Source organism: Meriones unguiculatus, chromosome 15, assembly GCF_030254825.1.
Source record: "Meriones unguiculatus strain TT.TT164.6M chromosome 15, Bangor_MerUng_6.1, whole genome shotgun sequence".
Lineage (NCBI taxonomy): Eukaryota > Metazoa > Chordata > Mammalia > Rodentia > Muridae > Meriones > Meriones unguiculatus.
In genome coordinates this window covers 23227362-23250469 of record NC_083362.1, presented here as the reverse complement: position 1 = coordinate 23250469, position 23108 = coordinate 23227362, and the positions used below count along the sequence as shown (strand labels likewise).

Here is a 23108-nt window from a genome sequence, read left to right as displayed (position 1 = left end):
ATCTCATCCTTCTGTACCCCCATGAAACTGGAAAGAAAAATGGATAGAAAGACTTTCCCATTCTTGCCCCATCATCTCAGCCTACAATTATGATAACCATAGTGTCAATTACTTTTCTCATATGTTCGCTGTCTAGACCTAAACAGTTTGGCCACAAAGAAAACCCTATTTGTTTCTTCTTCCTGCAGAGACTATTAAAAGTTGATGACTTCTGGGGGAAGAAGATGAGCTTTCTTTAAGGGTGTGGCTCCACAGTCTGGTGGGCGATCCCACACCTGAGTATGAGGGCTGCTACGGAAATTAGGCTCTGTGGGTTATTAAACCAAAAAAGAAAGAAGACATGAGGGGGTGAGGGGGTGAGGAGTGTTTCTGGAAGGACTTAAAGGGAAGTGTAGGGCAAATATGAATAAAATCCATTGCACGCATATATGAAACTCTCCGAGAATTAATACAACTATTACAGCAAAAGAATGATTGATTCAGTCTCAACTCAATCCAACTGGTTTACATCTTTCTAGTTAGTAACATTATTCCATGAGAATGCACTTTAAACAAAACTTCAGTTTTGAGTATATTTTCAGATTGTATGATAATATAATGGTTGTAGCAGACTAAGTCTTTGCTCATATATATATATATATGTATATATATATATATATAATTTTAATTCTTAGAAGTTTTTCTACACTCATCCTGCCACTGCTTTTGAGGCTCTGGCTATCTCTTACCTCTTTCTTATTTCACTCCTGTTAAGTGGGACATTGTAATTAATTCTTATTTTCCTTTTTGACTTTGTCGCAAATATTTCCCCCATAACATTGGTTAATTACAGTTATTGCTGGCTCTTCTAATACCTAATAAATCTGTCAAATATAAGCATATTTACTTAGCTAGTAGGAGGTGACAAGGGTAGAGGAAGCAATCACTGCATTTTGTTGGAACACAGTGATTTCATCCAGTTTTTCTTGTCAGGACTTATTGTACAGGAGCCTTATTGTACTGAAGTCAGGTTATAGTCCTCTCCTTAAATTTTATCAAGCTAGAGTTTTATGTAGCTCTGTTAGTCCTCCCATGACACAGATAAGTGGATGCCCTTTTAAGTGCTTATTAATAAGATCATGTGGCAGTAGCACTGATCACGAGCATTAATCTCTTTCTTGGAAAGGTGTGAGGTTCTTTTAGTGATTTATTGATATAATCTTAACAGTGATACTTAATTTTTAAATCTCTGACAGATTATGAGGCTACACATTTACTGTTTTCATAATAAATGCAAGTATTCCTTGGAAAATAATGTAATTTGTTATAAAAGTCTTAGATGTCATTTGGAAAGAATGTCATTTAAAGTCTCAGAACAATGATTTCATTTTTCTTGGCATCTTTTTTAAAACAATGAATGTGTTAAGGCTGCTAGGATGTGCAACTAATATGTACTTGCTTTATTTTTGTAAACGTTGCCTTCTCTATTTTATTCTCAAATCCAGGATTTTAAAAATAAGCAATTGATCTTAACCATGTTATTTGCTATCTAAGCTTAACTCAGATAACATTTTAGTTACCTGAGTCAGGGATGGCTGTGCAAAAATTACTATCTGGTTAAACCAGAATTCTATAACGTTTAACTAGTCATGTGCTGAATCACTTCAGTGGAGAGGAAATGAAAGCTGAACTACATTTTTTTCCTCTGTGACTGAAAATATCAAGTTAAAGATAGAACCCAAATATATTTTTGTCATACCATTTCGTTGATGAGGATTTTAAATGTTCCTATTTTTATAATTAGGAAAAATTAGTTTTGGAACTGGGGTCTAAGGTCTGACTCAGACTAAACATCCATTCTATCAAATGTGAAAATGATGAGGATTGATTCTAATGCACGTGGAGGGCCCTGACTCATGAATGCTGTGTAACAGGGATAAGAGCAGTCACTATTAGATCCATCTTCATAAAGTATTCCTTTATTTTACTTATTTATTCTTTAAGGTTCTTTATTTATTCTTAAAGGTTACTACCTTTAACTTTTAATAACAATAATAACCATTCATAATAATTTAATAATAATAATAATAGTGTAGTTACATTGTGAAGGAAAGCATTCATTTCCTGATCCAGAATGCACAAAGCAGAACATAAACGCACTTCCTTTCCCATTCTAGAACCTGATTGATATGAGGTCCCAGAAATCTAACATTCATGTATTAGCTGGGTAGTTGCAACACCTGTAAAGCTACTGTAAATGAAATTAAAATTATTTCCAAACATTTCATGCTAAAGACTGAGTTCTTCATAGTGTTAGAGTTAATTTCCTTAGCTATCACCTCTACTATATTGAAAATTCCCAAAAGTGGACCTTTCAATAAATGCTTTCTAGACATTTATACTGCCTTTGTGCTTTGGAAAATCTTTAAGCATATTGACAAGTATTTTGATGTTTATAATTGGTGTGGTTTGGTCCAAAACAATTTTTACATAATGCTCCTGGCTTAACCAAGTACAGTCTTATGATGTTGAGACGGTTCACAGCCAGATTAAAGTTCTTTATACAGAAGTTCCAACATTTTATGAAGTTGGTATTTAACACCAACACAATACAGGCTTTTGCACATTGGATAATCAATGCCATTCATCTTCATGAGCACTTAACCCCATTACAGGTTGGTGGCCTAAAGAACTAAAAGCTGCATGAACAAGGATATGTGTGTATTATCTTACATGGAAGCAGCAAAGTCACATTTCTGCTGAGTAGTCTTATATTATTATCAGTACGACTTTAGGGTAAGATAGTGGTATTCATTAATTATGAGAGTATAAGAGTGTAAGAATGAGCCAGGTGTGGTGGTACATACCTGTAATACCAGTACTTGGGGATGCAGAGGCAGGCAGATCTCTGTGAGTTCGAGGTTAGCCTGGTCTACAAAGCAAGCCCAGGAAAGCCAAGGCTACACAGAAAAACCCTGGAAAGAAAGAAAGAAAGAAAGAAAGAAAGAAAGAAAGAAAGGAAGGAAGGAAGGAAGGAAGGAAGGAAGGAAGGAAGGAAGGAAGGAAGGAAGGAAGGAAGGAAGGAAGGAAGGAAGGAAGGAGAGAGAGAGAAAGGAAGAAGAGAAAAAAGAAGGAAGAAAGAAAGAAAGAAAAAAAGAAAGGAAGGAAGGAAGGAAGGAAGGAAGGAAGGAAGGAAGGAAGGAAGGAAGGAGGGAGGGAGGGAAGGAAGGAAGGAAGGAAGAGAGAGAGAGAGAAAGGAAGGAAGGAAGGAAGGAAGGAAGGAAGGAAGGAAGAAAGAAAGGAAGGAGGGAAGGAAGGAAGGAAGGAAGGAAGGAAGGAAGGAAGGAAGGAAGGAAGAGAGAGAGAGAGAAAGGAGTATGAAAAGGCTAGCTATTCTGATAGGCACTGGAGCATTCATGAGACTTGACAAAACCATAAATGAAAGCTATGTAGTTGTGTTTTTCAGCTCTTGAGAATCTGATGAAAGCAACAAAGCAATTAAATATCCACTTTAGTACATACTTAAGGTTCATTTAGAGTCCATCTATAAGTTCCAAAGTCAGTTACTCAGAACAGAATAATGACAACTTAATGCACAAACCACAACCAAGATCAGAATGAAATACACCCAAAATCAAGCATCTTAAAACTACCTAATTTTTTTTTCTTTGGGGTATGATTTATCTATTTGTTCATCAACCTAGACATCTCTAATTATAATGTGTAAGCCCTTATTGCTAAAGCTACATTTCAAGGGCACAACTTTAATAATATCATCCCATGCTTAAAAACCTTCAGTGACTCACAATTGACGGTAGCATCCATTTCCAGCCTTTTCTCCTATTTGACAAGCAAGTGTGACGGATGATGGATGCTATTACCTGGAAAGCTCCATAACATCCACTGATATGCCCAGGGTTATTTGCAAATTCAGGTGTTGTAGCTGAAACTCTGTACTACTTCACTCTAACCCAAGAGAGCCTATCACAGTACACATGAGAGAAAAATGGCATTAGCACGTGCTCCAATATATTTCACACTAAATCATTTCAAAACTCTGTGCTTTACTATGCAGAAAGTACTTGGATCATGCCTTAAAATTAATTGCTGTATATATCATGACACTCCATGAAAAAATAAGCCAACAGTCTCCTTGTTAAGTCCAGGTTCTTTGTGTGGTGTATAATACATTTTCCTGTCTGAGTTCAAATCAGATCTGATGGTTGGCTTGTCCTGTAGTCATGCTTGCCAAAAACACCTCACATAGAATTCGTCTCCTATCTCGGGTTTCTAAACATGATGAAATATAGAGTTATAAATGTCCTCACCTTTCTTCTTTCTGACAAAAAATATTCTCTTCCCACTTCTTAGTTCCCCTCAGCCTATGCTCCTGCATGTTTAAGTTGACATAAAAGCATATCTAATTTTTGCTACTCTAGGAGAACATCTGAAGAGATAGTCATTCCGTGATATGCCACCCAAAGCCTCAAGACAGAATATAGGACCACTTCTCTGTTCATATGCTCTTTTGTTGTCCTAAGTATATGGTTCCTCACCCCCCAAGGGAGGAGTAGTCCTGTTAGGCCACAGAGGAGGACTTTTCAGCCAGTCCTGAAAACACCTGATAAAACAGGGTCAGATGAAACGGGAGGAAGTCCTCCCCTATGAGTGGACTTGGAAAGGGGTAGGGAGGAGATGAGGGAGGGAGGGAGGGTGAGATTTGGAGGGAATGAGGGAGCGGGACGGGATATAGATGGGATACAGAGTTAATAAATTGTAAATAATAATAAAAGTAAAAGAAAAAAATAAAAATGTTGCAACATCAAAAAAAAAAAGAATATGGTTCCTGATTTCCCTTATGTCTAAAGATATCTTACTTTCTGCATTCTTATTGTATCTTTATGCTCATAAAGGCCAAGAATCATGTTTTATATCCTATAATCACAGGATTTAGTGTAAGGAATGCACTTAGCTGTTGAAAATACTTTATTAAAAGTCATTGGTAGATGTTAGCTTTTTTGTTAACTTATACAAAAATCTGTGTGTGGAGAAGTAGAATTATTTACATGGACAGGTATCTTTACTTTTGCATAACTGAAGATTACTTGTAAGTGCTTCTTTTTTCTTTATTTTTCTACTTTATTTTTTTAATTTATTTTTTTATGAATTAAAGTTTATTTATTTTGTATCCTAGCTGCAGCCCCCTCCCTTATTCCCTCCCAATCCCATCCTCCCTGCCTCATCTCCTCCCATGGCCCTCCCCAAGTCTGTTGCTAGGAGAAGTCCTCCTCCCCTTCCTTCTGACCCTAGTCTATCAGGTCTCATCAGGAGTGGCTGCATTGTCTTCCTCTGTGGCCTGGTAAGGCTGCCCCCCACCCCCTTAGGGGGAGGTTGTCAAAGAGCCAGCCACTGAGTTCATGTCAGAGACAGTCCTTCTTCCCTTTAAGTGTTTCTTATATTGGCGCTCTCTCTCTCTCTCTTTCTCTCCCTCTCTCTCTCTCTCTCTCTCTCTCTCTCTCTCTCTCTCTCTCTCTCTCGTGTTTAGGTGCCTGTTATACAAGCTCTGTGCTTTGCTTTCTTTTGCCAGTAATCGATGCATCTTTTTGAAGGCTTAACTGCAGTTACCACACTCTTGAGAAAGTAGGGAAAAGCAATGGAACTTGGATTGCTGCTCTGATATTTCTTGGTATCCCTTGTTGAAGCATTTGAGATGGGGGAAAATATAACTGTGATAAGTATCTTTTAAGGCTATCTTATTAGTTATGTATCACCAGTACAGATAACATTGTATATAGTAACTGTTAATCCATAAGCTGGTTTATGACATGGATTAACACAAATGAACTCAGGTGTTCTCTGATGATTGTGTTCTTCAGAATACAGAATAGAAATAATAGAATCAGAAACAGGAATAATTTGCCAGTCAAAAAATTGAATTGTCAGTGTTGCCTTTTTGTAATGTTAGAGAACAATAAAATATATACAAGAACAGAGAATTCCAATTTTTATAGGAATACTCAAGCTAAGAAAAATGATGCTGTCCTACATAGCTCCAGTATGATGGATGATCAATAAATAGCTTATCCTAGGAACTTCTATCTCTTGATCATCTAGATTTTAGTCACATGGGTGGATGGCAGATAGGTACGTAGATAGGTAGTTTGGTAGGTAGACAGATGGATAGACAGACAGACAGACAGACAGATAGATAGATAGACAGATACAGAGAGACCAGCAGGAGAAAGTGATACATCGAGGGATTGACTTTTTGCTCATTCCTGATCTTTATTTTTGTTTTGAACAAATACCTTCAGGCTGGAGAGAGATGGCTCAGCAGTAGAGAGCTTTTCCAGAGGACTCAGGTTCAATTCCCAGCACCCACATGGCAGCTCACAACTGTCTGTAACTCTAATATCTGACCCCTTCACACAGACATACATGCAAACAAAACACCAAAGTTTTCAAAGATATTAAAGTTAAGAATCTTGTCCAGAGGGAGTGCTTTCTAGTTGGCTTTTTTTGTAGCTTAAGAATTGTCTGATTTTACAGGTGTCCCAGCAACAAGAAAGGAAAGCAGATGGTCTCAAGACAAGTCTGGGCACTTAATCTCAGAGAAGAGGCTGCTTGGCATGGTGCATGCAGTGTGTTTTGTGCTCGATCTTGTTTTCAGTGTCTTTGCATGAGTTTTTATGCCAATGCTGAGTCCTTGCCTCTGTTCATTATGCTGAATACATGTGTGGATTTATCTTTTAGATTTCCATGTGGAAGAGGCGCTGGAGTGGCCTGGCGTGTACTTGTTACCTGGCCAGGTTTCTGGGGTGGCACTGGATTCTAAGAATAACCTAGTGATTTTCCACAGAGGTGACCATGTTTGGGATGGAAAGTAAGTAGTCTTTTCCTCCAGAATGTATATGAAAATAAAAGGTGTTGCTTTTCATTAAGTTAAGGATACCTACAGGTGAATTCTTGTTTCATTTCTTTGATTTTTTCACAAAAATTTTGAAGAAGTGTTTGTGAATTTGTCTGGAAACATGAAAGTCGGGTGGCTCTTCCTTGTGTGATGCTAGCAGTTAGTGATGCGTTGTTCCTGGATTCGTGACTAATGTTCTGCAGAATGGATACTTTGGTTCTATTGTAATATTCCTTTGGTTGTTTCTTCCCTTACATCTTTCTGATTTCTAGAATTACAGTGGTATGTTTGCCTTATATTTCTATATCATTCATTGTATGTCTGAGCATGATTTTTATACAGAAAATATGTTATCTTAACATACAGCTACATTAAACATCAGAGGGGAAATTTTGTGCATTTTAAAACAAGGAAGTTTTAAACTTAAATCCTATGCATTTTAAAGCCCCAGTGGTCTCACTGCTTTACTGGAAAGGCAGAAATAGCCTGCAATCCTGCCTATGTATCATCCCAATCTCTCCTCCTTGAAATTACCCCCTTTCCCAGAGTGAAAACATTAAAAGCTCAGCCTTACATTCATGAAACATCTCAAAACTTCAAGGATAGCAATTCATCTAGGATGTTACTAGTTGGCTACAACCAAGCATTTTCTTATTTCTCTGATTGTTTACAAAAGAACCCTAAAGCCATCAGGCCCTTCCTATCCCTCATGTCATCCCATGCCATTGACAACAGTGACCCTTGTGGACATTGTGATTGGGAGGGCTTGGCTGCCCTGAGTATGGGAGCCATCAGTGTCATGGCCTTCAGATTTTCACACAAGCTCATTAGTATGTAAATGTATTCCTTTTATGAGCACCACATCTAAAACTTCACTAGGAAGGAGCATTTAACTTCTGCTGGTTTTTTTGTTTTGTTTTGGTTTGGTTTGGTTTTTCCCTTTGTGTTTCCTTTCAGGCTTTTCATTCTCTCTTCAACTGTATTCTAGGAGACTCTAAGAATCATGTCTGGGATTTGTTGTTTACTATAGGCCTATCAGTGCCTTAAAATGCCATCACTGTGACCATCACATTTTACAAATGAAAACCAAATGTCTCAACAGCAAGTATAAAGCCAGGCTTTTATATCTAAAAACAGAATAGGCCACTTAATCACTTGGTATACAGCCTTCAGTACCCACTGAAGGTACTATAAGCATACTCAATGGTTGTATTTTTTTAAAGAGTACATCCAAAACTTAGCATATTGTTTTGATTCTACTTACTAATAAATATCCATGTAGTATTTTTAATTATAAATTTACACATGAAAGTAAAATTTTAAATATGTTTTCGACAACTTTCAATGAACCTTCACCTTTCATATATACAAGTATAGAATCTCAGTTGGGAAATTGGGGGTCCACTCCTCTCTTTATGGAGCTCAAATTGTGATAACTAATTCTGTCAAGCATACATATATGAGTTCTTTTTATGCAGTTGAATATGAAATTTAATCAACATTTCAGACCAGATGGATACTTTTATTGCTGTTTAATTGTCCTTTTTAGTTGTCACACAAATTGAATATAGGAAAGCTATTACTTGCAAGCCCAAAGCAAACAATGGTCTCAGCATGGCCATCCTGCCGCTCTAGTACATTGACTTGGTTGTTATTGAACACCTATTGGTATTTTAACAAGTGCTTTTAAAAGCAAACTATCACTACTCATTGTGGCTTAGTCTTCATTTTAATGAATATTGCTACATTTTCTGCATGGAATTCTTACCACATTTTGCCAGACAAGAAAATTACAGCATCGTTTTCTCCCATTGATACAGTTTCAGCTGGCAAAAGCTAAAATTGGACAGAGTCCAGGTTTCCATTTTCATATTGTAGTCATTTCAAGCAAACAGTAGAGGCTGGAATAGTTCAGTAGCAGAGAAGAATTAGCAGAGGCGAGCATGGGGAGGGAGACAACCCAGGACGAGGAAACAAAAGCCACTAGAGAACCTTCTCTGCAGCTCATGAGGCAGTCCCAGCTGTAAAACTGCGTTTTCCTGGCACCCAGCATTCACCTAGGCACCCAGAGTCATGTGGAAGTACATTCTTCACCAAGGCCATGTATTTGCAGTGCTAAATGGCTGCTGAAAACTTAGAACATGATGGCTTACCTCACTATCTGTTTCACCTTTGTCCTCGGCTTTATTTCTTAGCCATAAGAATATTTGTAGTCTCTCTTTCCCTCCCTGGCATTATCGCCGGGCCACAGCTAGCTTTTCCGTTCATAGTCTGAAGACTTCTTCAGGATCACCAAGATATCAGCTTCCAGACTGTTTCTGCTTTATTATTCATGAAGAAGATTAGAAGCAGCAGACTACTCTGTAGTGGTTCTTTGCTTGTTTTTGTTCTTTTTTAAAAAATGATTTGGATTTATTTCAAGGAAAAAGACCTTAGATTCTGTTATTTGCATGGCCACACCCCCTGTTGGGATAAATTATAAAGAAAACATATTTTCTTCATTAAAAGATAGGCATTGCACAGATAATGCTTTCTAGCAGAATTAATGCTATGCGGTCAAGAGGCCAGAGTTAAAGGTTGGTTGAGAGTGCATTCTTGTTGCTGCACTGTTCTCAAACTAGTGATACTTGATCTCAGCCGAGGGAAGCCATGTGGCAAATCTTATGTTCATTTTCCATGAAATCTTTCCTATGCAGTTTCTCAGTACAACAAAACTTTAAGCTCCACAAGGAAAAGGCTTGTTCTGGATCAAACCAAGTTCATTTTATCTCACAGTTCTTAGAAAGTGACCATGTTCATGTATCAGACAGAATTTGCAGCTAACAGTCTCTCAGACTCAGCCCCAAAACTCCTTTGATGCTATTCCAACAGTTGTCCTCCCCTGTTACATCCTGGTAACTTCTCGCTTTTCTATTTAAGCTGTGCTAAACCAACATGCCAACCAAAATGAAGTTAATAAAAATCCTAGACCACTTACCACCCTGAAAAATTATCTTTATTCCTGGATTTGATTTCCGTTTTCCTCCTGACTAATCTGAAGCTTCAACATGGCTGCTTCTAAGACTTTTCTTAGAGCAGAAATAGGAAGTGTCCGTTGCCAGCAGGGAATAATGAAATTTAAGAAACCTCTTGTCTGCCCTACTGTTGGGGCAGCTAGCCTTCTTTAATCTGTAAATACCTCCCAGCAGGAGTGAAGGAATTCTTATCTCAAGAAGGGCTGCTCCTGACCTGCTCCCCAGAAGACATCCTTCACTGTCAAAGGCTTGTTTCTGGGCCTGTCCTTCATTCATCTCATCTGTGCTTGGGTTGTATCAGGATGACTCACCACGAATTCTTTGACTAAACTAGAAATCTGTGCACTGATTTTCGGCGGTTTAAAGTCATATCCCGTATGCCACTTATTGTTTTCCCCACATGGAGCTGTAAGGGATTTGGGGGAAAATTTTGACTCAGATTTTTTTTAATGTTACTGATAAGAAAGAAGACAATAAAAACTAGGGAATGGCAAAATATATCAGTTTGTATAAATGAAAACATCAAGGATATGGCAACCCAAGCTACACCTACAAGATCCATATTAGCATTTTATTATCATATTAATCTCATAGAGAAGATACTCTACATGCTGATAGTCTATTACAAAATGGGATACCATACATTGAGCAGTGACAGAGCAAATACTAGCAAAGGCTTGATTTCTACATTAGACGTTTTATGGTGTTAACAAAGTTCCTGTGTATGGACACGCTACCCAATTCTAAGGCCTTTCCAGAAGTCATAGAGTTCTCCACATGCTAAACTCAAGTCTGAGTCTACCTTCATCACGTTAATTCAGAATGGGGTTTTCTCCCATCTTTTATCTGCATTTATCTGCTGAATGTTCCCCAGGCCCTCAACCTACCTTCATGATGATGTGATTGTTTTAATCTGAAGGCAGTGGGTTTTTGGTCCTTTAATGTCTTTTCTATGGAAGTAGCCCATCACCATACATATTCAATCCAACGGTGGTACAATTACAATCTTTGATGTGTTTTCTAGCTATCTAGTGTCAAAGGATTATATTCACTGTGTGAGTGTCTATGGGTATCTTTGTGTTTGCCTGTGTCTGTGTTGTCATTGTATGCACTTTTATCTGTGTATGTTTGTCTGTGTACATGTATCTATGTGTATGCATGTGCCTGTGTGTTTGTGTGTGTGTGTGTGTGTGTGTGTGTGTGTGTTGCTGGGAACCAAATACTCTATCACTGAGTTCTCCCTTCAAATCAATATTTTATTTTCCTTTTTAATAGTTCTAACACCAAGTTGCTCTCTGTTTAATTTTTCATCTCCTAAAATCTTCAGATATATTCATGAAATAGATCTAAAAGCTTTTATTCTAGAAATGTATATTTGGTATTTTGCAGAATATTAAAGACTTTATCTCAGCTGTGTGTCATTTCAATAGCTTTAATATTGTTTAACTTTACAGATATTTTAATCCTAATTATCCAGAAGGTAAACCATCCCTCCTAACCTTGTATTAGGTTTCTGATGAACCCAGTTTTCATGCTTTATAAATATAGTTTAAAATATGTGACTATGGGCTAGAGAGATGGCTCCATGGTTAAAAGCACTGGCTGCTCTTCCAGAGGACCTAGGTTCAACCCCCAGCACCTACATGGCAGTTCAAAAGTGTCTGTAGCTCTGGTTCTAGGAAATCCAACACCCTCACACAGACATACATGCAGACAAACACCAATGCACATGGAATAAAAATAACTACATTTTTTTTAATTGTGCATGGTCTATCCTGTAACCTTGGTGCACAGAGAACTTTAGGTCCTCTTAGCATCCTCCATTTAGCTCACAAGCCCTATCTTCATTGATTACCATCTTGGTGGAATGTTGCCTAGATGTGCTGGAAATCAATTTTATTCCAAATTTGAGTTAAAAATTCAGTACAGGATTCTTCTGTAGCTCTCTGGAGCCTGCATGCAATGAATTACCCGACTGAGGTTTTGCTTCAATACCTGCTCTTTCTTTTATACCTTAAGATTTGATTAGACCCAAACAACACAACTCAAAATGACTGAAACATTCGCAATTTCTGGGTATCTGAAAGAAAGGTGAGCCCTATGAAAGGAATGCTGGTTTTCTGCCATATTGCAATGACCCAAATTGCAGAAGCCATCCTCTCCCACTCTTGTGCTGCTCTTTCCAATTCATCATTCACTGTTCTCTTCTCCAGTCTAATGGAGTCTGTAGTGGAAAGCCACCTGTAGCAGTCTGTTTCTTAATACTGCTCTATTTGGGGTGTTTAGGCCTCTATCTCCTTTCCATCAACCCCACAACCTTAAGTACAAGAGAGAGAAAAGGTTACTAAGGAAGGGGGACCCCAACCCCTTTACTTCTCCCTGCTTGTTAGGGTCAAGATCTTTTTTTATGGCTCTATGCCACTCTCCATCAACTGCAGCCATCAGGTTCCTCCATATCGCTGCTCCCTGAAGCATTTCTCTCCATCTGTCCACTCCAAACCACCACACCATCTCAAGTCTCTGGTCTCTCCAAACTGCTTCACGCCACAGGCCAATACCGAATGCCACTCAGAACACCACTCCAGAATGCCACCACAGGGTCTCTTTCTAGGCCTTATATTTACACTCTCAGAGTCCTAGACCACGCCCCTCTCCATGTAGCACATGGAAGGTTGTTACCAGCTGGGAAAGATCACACCCCGAATGCGACAGTTAACAGGTGTGGACAAACTATAGCCTATCTAAAATCCCACACTTGGGATTAAAACAAAAGCATACTTATACAACATACAAAGAAACCAAAACTTCCATTACAGGAGTCAGTTTCTTTAGAGGCGACCATGTTTCTAGAGACAGGTGATGTGGCATTGCCTTCATGACCGCTTTGCTTTGTAGATTTGAGATATGCATCAAGACATTTGAGCTGCCTAAATGTGAGCTCCTTGTCTAAAACGAAGTGGGGGTTTTTAATAAGGGCCTCATATTGATTAATAACAACATGCATTTTATTACAACACGTGTGCCCAGTGGTTGTATTGACTGAAAATCATCTAGAGCCCAAGAGTCTTGATATCTGGTTCCATACTCTCTTCACTGCTTATTGGGGCCTCCAGATCTAGGCCCATCAAGAGTGCCAAACAGCTGTGCTGGTTTCTCTGTCTTTTTTCCTTATCACAGGAGTTTTCCAAACCATGGATGAATTCAGGCTATTTTTAATGTAATATTTTAAACATACCCCCACTTAGGAGGGCTTTATAAGCTGTTCCCCTAACATTAGAGAGCTTATTTGTTCTGTTGAAAGCCTATGGTTCTTTTCGCAGTTTCTTAATTTATATAATTACAACAACATGTCACTTTTTTCTTCTTGTTATTACTTATCTTGCATTCCCTTAATTTTGATTGATGGTGCGCAAGTTTATTTTCTTCTTCTTTTGGTCCTTTGTATGTATGTGAATATGGCAAAGCATTTCTTCTCAGCCTTATCTAAACTGTTTGATTAGCTGCTAATGTGCAAAATCATTAATGGGGAATTCAAACTGTTAAAATAAAGAACTGATGAATTCCAGCCCATAGGCCACTGCTCAGTCTTTGCAACTGAGTGCTTTTTCAGAGAGGCATACAGAATCCATCCGTGCTCTTGGCACTGTGTGAAATGTGCAAGGGTATTATTATACCCTGTGAAAAGTTAAATGTGGTTGAAATAAAGACTTCTCTGCAAGCACAGAAGCAGGGTTCTCGGCTTTAAAACACCAGATAATCCGTTTGCTATAGCAACAATAAAGCTCACTCTATATTCTGACATCCATTTTTGAGCTGGTCAAGGGTTATCTTTCTTTGAATTACAAGAGAGTTTATAGACTATTTTGTTTGGCAGAGTGTGTGTGTGTGTGTGTGTGTGTGTGTGTGTGTGGTGAAGTTTTCTCATTTCAAAAACAGTCTGTGCTTTATTATTTGCCCTGTGTAACACCTGAGACCAGCTGTTAGTTCCATGGAACTCCGGCCATCTCAAGTGAAAGGATTAGGAAAGACAACCAATCATTTCAGTGTCTGAATATCTTTTGGTGCTGCCAGTTTAAACAGACAGACTTCTTCTGAAGGATGTTAAATGAAAGGGTTGGGTCCATTTAATTGTGGTCAATGCCTTTGAAGCTGCAATTTTCCTCAGAATTTTATACTTTCCTTTTGTTATTCATGTAGCTATAGGTAATTCGCTATAGTTAAATGGTATTAATGTAAGTAAGGTGTCTAATATTTGAATTTTGTTTTTTTCTTTTGTTTTTGTGTTTGTTTGTTTGTGATGAGTGCATAAAGAGATCTCCTCGTTAGTAAATTCAGAAACATACCTACTCACTGAGAGAACCTTCAGAGATACAACAGAAGTGTAGTAATAATCTGTAAGATAAATGTAATTTCATGGGAAAGTAACTAGTTCACTATGTAAGATGCCATTTTTACACACAAATGACCTAGATGTATCTGGAAATGTATCTGCAAATCAAACAAAACCCCGAATATTCAGTTGCTATATTATCATGCGGTACTGGGAAATACACACTGATAATCTGAGAAAGCTGGTGGCTTCAATTGTCCCAAATTATGATTATAGAGAATGGGTTTATTTGCTTTGTATTAACTTCTGTTAGGATTCTCTTTCAGTTTGCCATTTCCTAGTTTTCTGCCATACCTTGAAAAGGTAACTGATGGAATGAAAGGGAGAGTCCCCTGAGTTAATTTTTCTACTTGTTACCAATACTAGAAACCTGACATTTCTGGGCCTTACGTGGAGATGCCATCACACAAGTTGTGTCTGTTCAAGAAGAACACAAGTTACTCAGCAGATGTCTGTCTACACTGTGGGCAGTGCAGGACAGGGACTTCATGACGGTTATTCCTTACTGACCTGTTCATCTGCTCCAACGTTCTTTTTTGACCTGCCTGGGATAGTACTCTGTAACTGAATTATTTATCTCTGTTCATTAACACAAATTTTTATTCCCAGAAGGCAAGCTTAGTGTTTTGAGTCTGTGAAAACAAAAGAATAATAGTTATATTTTTAAATTTTATTAAGGCTGAACTTGACAAATGAGGAATGATCCTTATTTCTTTCTATCAATTAAGTTGAAGGAGTTTTGTTTTTGTTACTTGTTCAAAAGTATTACATGATCAGAGACGGATGGTGAATATTTAAGTGAATAACAAGACAGAAGGGAGGCAGTTAACTTACAGATTTACTACAACCCATTATAGTAGAAAGCAGCTGCAAGGAAATATACTGTCTTCCAAGTAGCTTATTATTCTGCAAAGGGGAGATACAGAATTGGGTGTGCTGAGGTCTGATATGCCATTGCTTTGTGAAGGGACATAATAGGCCATTGGAATGCCACAGTTATGAGCTATTAATGATGAGTCAGAACACTCGCTGTATGCAAAATGGACAGCACTTGGTGAGAATTGTAAGGACTTAGGAATTTTCCATCTTACCAAATGCTAAGTGCATCCCACTAGAAAAATTGTGGATCCATATATTCTACACCAAAGCAACAAAACCTTATGTCTCAATAAAACTTTTAAGGAATATAAAAGCAATAGGGAAATCAAAATATAAGCAGTAGATCTATCAATGTTAATGCTCTAGTCATGATGTTCTATGTAGTTTTACAAAATGTCATTGAGAAAAGATGGATATCGTTTAATACAGAAGCTCTGTCATTTCATATAACTGTGTGAATCTAAATTCACCTCAATTAAAATTTCCCTTGGTAAAGAATAAAAATATAGTTACTTTATATATTCAGCCAAAATGTATATCAGCAGAGGAGTGGTTAAGGAAAGGATAGCATATGTGGACAATGAATTTTATTTATCTTTAAAGGACAAAATTATGTCATTGAATATTGAGCAAAGCAACTAAAACTCAGAAAGCAAACTATTTCATGTTATCTCTCATACAAAATATCGATTTAAATTATTACGTGATATGGAAGTAGAAGTGTGACCATTTGGGGTAAGTGGATTATCATAATGGAGGTGATTATAAATGAAATAAAAATACAAAACAGACATGTATGAAAATTTCAATAAAATCCATCATTTTATATGGTGAATATACACTAATTTAAAATACAATGCATTTCATTTTGTGAGAGAGACATTATAACTGAAGCTGCATATGTTTTATAAATATATGCTTTTTTCTAGTCACTGCTGTGTGGTTTTAACTACACATGATAGCTTATGCCAACAATTTTACTTAAGTTTTAGGCTGACAAAGTTAAATCAATATTTTGTATTCAACTGAATACATCATTAATAAGGACTACTTCGGGGACTTACTGCGATCTTTCAGGAAAAATATACCCCAAAGACCTTTCTAGTCAAGAAGCTCCGATAATTATGTGATAGATATTTTTAATGGCGAGTGAGTATGATTTAAAACTTTCTTTGTTCCTTCTGGGACCTCTTTATCAGATCCACAAAAAAAAAAAAAAATCCCAGCCAACTAATAAATAGATTCATGATGTACTTGAGCAGTCTGTCTGTCACCTTCCCGAGTTGTCGATATGTCTCGACAGATGTTTGGTGCTATTCCAATTCTTCTGATTACCCAGTTGAGCAAAAAGAAAAAAAATGTGTATATACTTATTTAGTCACACCTCTGTGTGTGCTGGTTCAGTGCTTTGTTGTTGAGTGTGTAGAATGGTTTCTTGGTATTTGGTCCATTTACATCCTTGCAACATGAGCTTACGCAGCAGCACACCTTTGTCACGTGCACAATAAACACACGAGTCTCCTTACGTGGGGTTTCACTGTGCTTTCCGTTACGTGCACGTAGCCCAGTCCAAAAGTATGAAGTAGAAAATTGTAGAAATGAATAATTGCACATTTTAAACCTGTAACTGTCTGTTAATCTGAGGAGTATAATAAAGTCTCCTTCTATCTTGCCCAAGACTGAAATCATCTCTTTGATTATAATCTACACGTATTAGTCACTTAGCGGCCATCTCGTAAGCAAACTTACAGCATCACTGTGTGTTGCTCAAGTCATCCTTATCTTAGGAAAAAATGGCCCCAAATCCCAGAATCCATGATGTTTGAAATTTCAAAATTCTATTATATTTATTTTGTTATTAGTTATTGTTTTTTAGTCTCTTGATGTTCACAGTTTATACCTGAAGCTTTCTCATAACGTGGCTGCATAGGAAAAACTGTAGTAGACTGAGGGTTTGGTACTATCTTTGGTGGCAGACACCACTGGGATCTAGAAGCCTATCTGCTAAGAATGAGGAGGGGCTAATGTAAACTTTTGAAACAAGAATTGAAATAAGTACAGTATCTGTTATAACTGGCATTCTAAGGAAAAATAGTACTATTCAAATATAAATTTGAAATGTATTTCTATAATAGTTTATAACACATAAGATGCTGTTTTGAAGAAGCAGAAACTACTATATTCATTTGAAACCAATTACTCTATAATTAACCATTTTTCAGTAATGAAAAGCTGCTAAAAATAGAAGTTTCATTTCTCTAAGTGTAATTTTGTTTCAATAATAAATCCTGTGTTCTTTTCTTGAAATATTTTGAATGTTCTATGTCTATTCTTTTGTGCTTCCATGCTTTACTTTTGGCTGGTACAGTGATCCTTCTTATCCCTCCTGTACCACTGTAATTATTACAAAGAGAGTTAAAATAAGTTAGCCTCATACATTTTTTTTTAATATCATTGATTTGTAAACTGTGAAAAGCTTTTTAAGAAGTCTTGGTAGCTGTAACAGCTCTGGGTCAGGGCTTCTCAAACCCCATTGTGTAAATGAGCCACAAGCTTTAGGCCTGGTGGGTCTGGGACTGCATGACCCATCAAAGTCAAGGCCACAGCACACTGACCATCCATGATAGTTGATAATTCAGCTCAAGAGACTGTGAAGTCAAGTGCATCCAGCCCCTCTGAGTTTGTACTGAGGTTCTCAAGTAAGTGGTCTGTGTTTACCAAGTGCCCCAGAATTATGGGTTTTTAATTTTCTACTATACTATATTTTGTGTAGCTCATTTGACAGCAAGTTTGTCTACCAACAAAGAGGCCTTGGACCAATTGAAGAAGACACCATTCTAGTCATTGATCCAAATAATGCTGCAGTACTTCAGTCCAGCGGAAAGAACCTGTGAGTAAAATGGCTTACTTGCTATTTAAGCTGTCACATCTGCTCTGAGTATAAAGTACGCTATGGGCTCATGAATGTGTTGCAAAGCTGCTCCTAAACAGGAGGCTAATTGGACCACTCTTTCACATGATTCTGAAATTTAACTGAATGTTAGAATCATCTTTAAAACTCAAAAATAAATTCTATCCATACTGAAAAATGGCCATTTGTATGTCTTTTTTTTTTCAAAATTGCTAAGAATAAATTTCAAAAATGTAGGTAAGCTTTTTAAGCTATTTTATTGGGTTCTTATATCTACTATTCGTCTTCACCCCAATGCCTTCCAAGCCCCCAACACTAGGTAGGTGAGAAAGAAGGTTAAAGAGGAAAGATGACCTAGACCTCTTCAGACCACTTCCAGCAGACCAGCAATCCACCACTAGCAAACATACATCAGAGACCAGCAGCAGCAGGGGGAGCAGCAGCCATCACATGACTTCTCAGGGCTCTTTCCTTTCTACCCTCTCTAGGGTGCCTAGAATTAAACTGCAGCTGGCTATAATCATGCCCCTCCTAGTGCATGAGATAATCATAGTTAATGGCTGTGGACAATCTACAGCAACCCCATCTCCCACACCTGGGATTAAAACAAAAACATAGTCACATAATATAACTGGGTTTTTTAAGAAACCAAAATTCTCACTATACAAATATTTACTATAAAAAGTATTTGATATCCTAGATTGTTAATTAGCTTGATTTAAACACCATGGGTTAAATTTGAATGTATCGTTACTTTTACAAGTATATGTATGATATACTTGTGTTGTATATCATACATATAAGCAATGTTAGTTTCTCAGTTTATAAATTTAAAAAAAAATTACATCCTGGGCTATGACTAATGGCTATTACAAATTATAGGCATGGTTGAGATGGCTTTTGATATATATGATAAAGTAAGTTCTTAGTCAGCCAGACTGAAATTTGTTTTTTTAATCCTTATCATAAAAATTATATACTCAATTTACCATGCAATCAGTGATAAGAATAAAAGACTTCTTGCCCATCAAAAAGTGAAGACTAAACAAATACCCTTTTTAGATTTCCCTTAGCTTGCACATGCAATTTGGATCTGAAAGCCACTCATTATTTGGTCTGATTCCTAGATAGTGTTTGGCAGGCAAAAACGGTTGGCTAATATTCATGGTCATTGAAAGAAAGGGACACCTGCTTCCAGAGTTACCCTGACCCATTATAACCTGGCAGCTTTCAGGACTATGCTGCACTCCATCTGCTTAAGCCCAGGGAAGGCTAGCTTCTGTGAAATGCAGATAGCCTCTGCTTTGAACGCAGCTACCAATAGAGATGCTATGATGAAGCTTGTTTTTTGTTTTTAATAGTATTTTCAGATAAGTCAGGGGCCAAACTATAATACCACCTCTACTATGTGTTTGAGCCTGTGCCTCTAGAGCTGTAGCCATTAATCAGAGGCATCCTCATCCCAGGACAGAATCAACATGGATGGTAGAACAACTTCTGCTAACGCAACTTGGCCAACTCTGAAGTGTCAATGCTGCAAGCAAACGAAATCCTCACTTTCAGGGGCCAAAGCAGGCATCTAGTTCAGCCAATTAGTCAAGATCAAAGCGTTAATGCACTTGGCTCATTAAAAATAAACTCTGGTGCCAATACCCTACCATGGCTAGAAGCAGACGGAGAAGGCTTGGCTGCTCAGATGGCATTTGAACAGGGCCACCTTAGTGTATTCCCCACGTGTTAAATAGCTGTTTTTCAATCCTGTGGACCTCTGTGCACATCAGTTAGATATGCTAAGTAGACTGACTTTTTCTAACGAATTGTTCAGCTTACCAATTCATTGTTCCTGGAGGGTCACAGCCCTTTTGAGAGTTATTATTTTTGTTTCATTATCTCCCATAGCCATTCTTAAAACATTTAAGTCACAGACATGAGATTTTATCTTGACATGCTGTTATAAACCCCTAGAAATCACATAAAAGCTGGACACAGTTCACATTGGTAACCTCAGTGCTGAGGCTAAGGTGGGGCAGGGGATAGAGACAGGACGACTCTGGGACTTTCTGACCAGCCAGTCTAGCCAATTGGTAACCTCAAAGTTCAATGAGAGGTCCCATCTTAAACATAAGGTGCAGAGTGATCTATAGACAGCTGATATCAACCTGACTACATACACATATGTGCATACACCATGAACACTCGCATACAAAAAAGCCTATAACATTATTTTTTGTTGTACTCTATTTTAACTATTAAACCTACAGAAATACAGTTATTTCTCAAGGCAATTTGTTTTATGCATGTTCTGAAACAGTAATATTTATTGTCTGAAAACTTGCTTTGAACTTGATGTTATTTGTGCTGCTTAATAGAGCATTCCTCATAATAAATAGTTGTAATTTTATGTATGCTTTATTTGTAGATTTTTAATATGATCAGTTAACTTCTGCTTGAGCTTTGTCACAGGAGGTCTCTGCCTGTTCTCACAATTCACACTTAAAAATTCAATTTGATCTTCTCTATAATGATAAAATATACTGTTGTTATTTTATAAAGTGAATTACTTTATAGTTTAATTACAGTTAAATTTCTCTCATCTGTGCTTGGAAAAGTATAAGGGGGTCATTTTTCTTTTGTAGGTTTTATTTGCCACATGGCTTGAGCATAGATAAAGAAGGAAATTACTGGGTCACAGATGTGGCCCTGCACCAGGTAGGTGTTCCCGTTTGGCAGTATTCACATAGAAGCTAAGGGGCTTTAGTTTTCAAACTGCTCTGGGTTTTACTAAAACTTTGTCTATGGCTAAAATATTCATAACAAAAAATGCGCGCAGTCATGTCATAGTAAGTGCTGTGTGCCGATCCAAAGTACCATGGGTTCGGTGGTGTGTAAGCAACCAGGGAATTCCTTTCTTACAGATCTAAACCCTGGGCACCTGAGATCAGGGTTCTAGGATCATAGGGTTCTGCTGTGGGCCCAACCCTGGGATTCAGACAGCCATCTTCTCAGTGTGTCCTTTGTGACAAAGAGAGCAAGCTCTTGTGTCTCCTCTTGCAAAGACACCAACCTTTCCTGTGAGGATTCACCATGATGGCCCACTTCCCTCCTCCTCCCATCACCATGGAAGTTAGGGTTCTGATGTATGAATTTAGAAGATCCGAGGTTCAGCCTGTCCCAGGCAGCACCTCAGCTCTTTTCTTTTTGTATTCTGCTAGGAAAACTCAACATGTTGTCAGGCCTCTCTTCACCCTTGAGCTCACAGGACACTAACAGCTAGGAGTGGTCCTTCTCTGTAATAGCTACAGAACTCTTCCACTTTCCTCCTCAATGTCTACACTGCCCATTATTTCCTGTTCCTTAGGTCTTATTTCTTTTTTTTCCTTCCTTCTTTTTTAATTTATGTTTTATGACTTCTTTCCTAATCCAACATTATTTTCTGTCAATTAAAGCAAAGCCTCTATTAAGTATGTAAGAAAATCAAGCCTTCGACCTTTCAAAACTTACTGTATTTTAATCATAAAATTTTCTTAAAGCCTCACCCATAGAAGATAAGTTTGTTAAACATAATGATGGTAATATAAAGATATATATGTATATATATATGTCAAAGATATATATGAAAGATATATATATATATACATATATATATATGAAAGACATTCAAAGACTTAGAAGTGAGTCATTAACATGTTCTCTCAAGGAGTTTCAGTTATCACTCAGGGAATACCTATGCCTTATGTGCTATCTGATCATTATAGTATTGGATAAAGAGGAAAAGAAGGAAGTGGAGATAAATTCAAGTTTAAATACAGGTTCCTATTTGCTATTTATTAACTAGATGACTTTTGCAAAATAATTTCCATATGTCTAATTGTGAAATAAGAATTAGACTAGATGACTTCTAGGGTCCTTTCTAATTTTAAAAGCATCTTCTTTTGACTAAGTCTCTGTCTGCCATTTATACTCTAATTGCTTGTTCAGATGATCGTTATCATGTGACTGTGTGCCAACCATAATCACAAAAAGTAGATAAAGTTTTGCTGTTTTGTGTTTTTTTTTGTTGTTGTTGTTGTTTTTGTTTTGAAAAGGTGTTCAAATTGGATCCGCATAGCAAAGAAGGCCCTCTCCTAGTTCTGGGAAGGAGCATGCAACCTGGCAGTGACCAAAGTCATTTCTGCCAGCCCACAGATGTGGCTGTGGACCCCAGCACTGGGGACGTCTTTGTATCAGATGGCTACTGCAACAGTCGGATTGTGCAGTTTTCACCCAGCGGAAACTTCATCACCCAGTTTGGAGAAGGTACCTGTTACAACTCTTGATGTGTAATGAGAATTCTGAGTCAGGAGGACCAAAAAACAGACATGGGTTTGGTTTTCCTCCTATATATATGTAATGCATCTGTAGGTAATAAGTTTAAATGGCTTATTTTCATGAATTTGGAAACTTATAAAGCTCTGACATCAGACTTTGAAATACTTTATAAATAGTGGTCTTTGACTTTTCTTTGTTCTGTAGAGTCTTCAGGGAGCAGCCCTAAGCCAGGCCAGTTCAGTGTTCCTCACAGTTTGGCCCTTGTGCCTCATTTGGACCAGTTATGTGTGGCAGACAGGGAAAATGGCCGGATCCAATGTTTCAAAACTGACACCAAAGAATTTGTGAGAGAGATTAAGCATGCATCATTTGGAAGAAATGTATTTGCAATTTCTTATATACCAGGTACTTTATCATTATTGTATACCTTTAACAGTCTGAAATATCTGTCTCACATTTAGAAGATGGAGCTGTCTAAAATTATCTTCTTTCTTCTGGGTACTGCAATTCCCCTTACCTTCCTTGCATTCTCCTCTTATTCTTGCTATAGCAAGACTGATATTACATAGTTTTAAAAACATAATCAGAGATGCTCTAAAATGATTGGCTTTAATACCTTGACATTCCCCTGCTCTTATTGAGAATATCTATTATAACTAACCATATATACCAGTATATATGTATGTCAGTAACTCTGTATCCTGATATCTTATCACT

At 37.5% G+C, this 23108-nt stretch overlaps 1 protein-coding gene across 14 annotated transcripts in view; it reads left to right on the top strand.

Annotated features, from left to right (window-relative positions):
* The window catches only part of Pam (peptidylglycine alpha-amidating monooxygenase), a 296974-nt gene that overhangs the window by 252183 nt on the left and 21683 nt on the right, over window positions 1-23108 (top strand). For all 14 annotated transcript variants that reach the window (XM_060368297.1, XM_060368299.1, XM_060368300.1 and 11 more), the window contains 5 exons: window positions 6733-6862; window positions 17946-18062; window positions 20720-20792; window positions 22169-22379; window positions 22596-22796. In XM_060368297.1, coding sequence (XP_060224280.1) covers window positions 6733-6862; window positions 17946-18062; window positions 20720-20792; window positions 22169-22379; window positions 22596-22796 — 732 coding nt within the window. The remainder of the gene's footprint in view (window positions 1-6732; window positions 6863-17945; window positions 18063-20719; window positions 20793-22168; window positions 22380-22595; window positions 22797-23108) is intronic.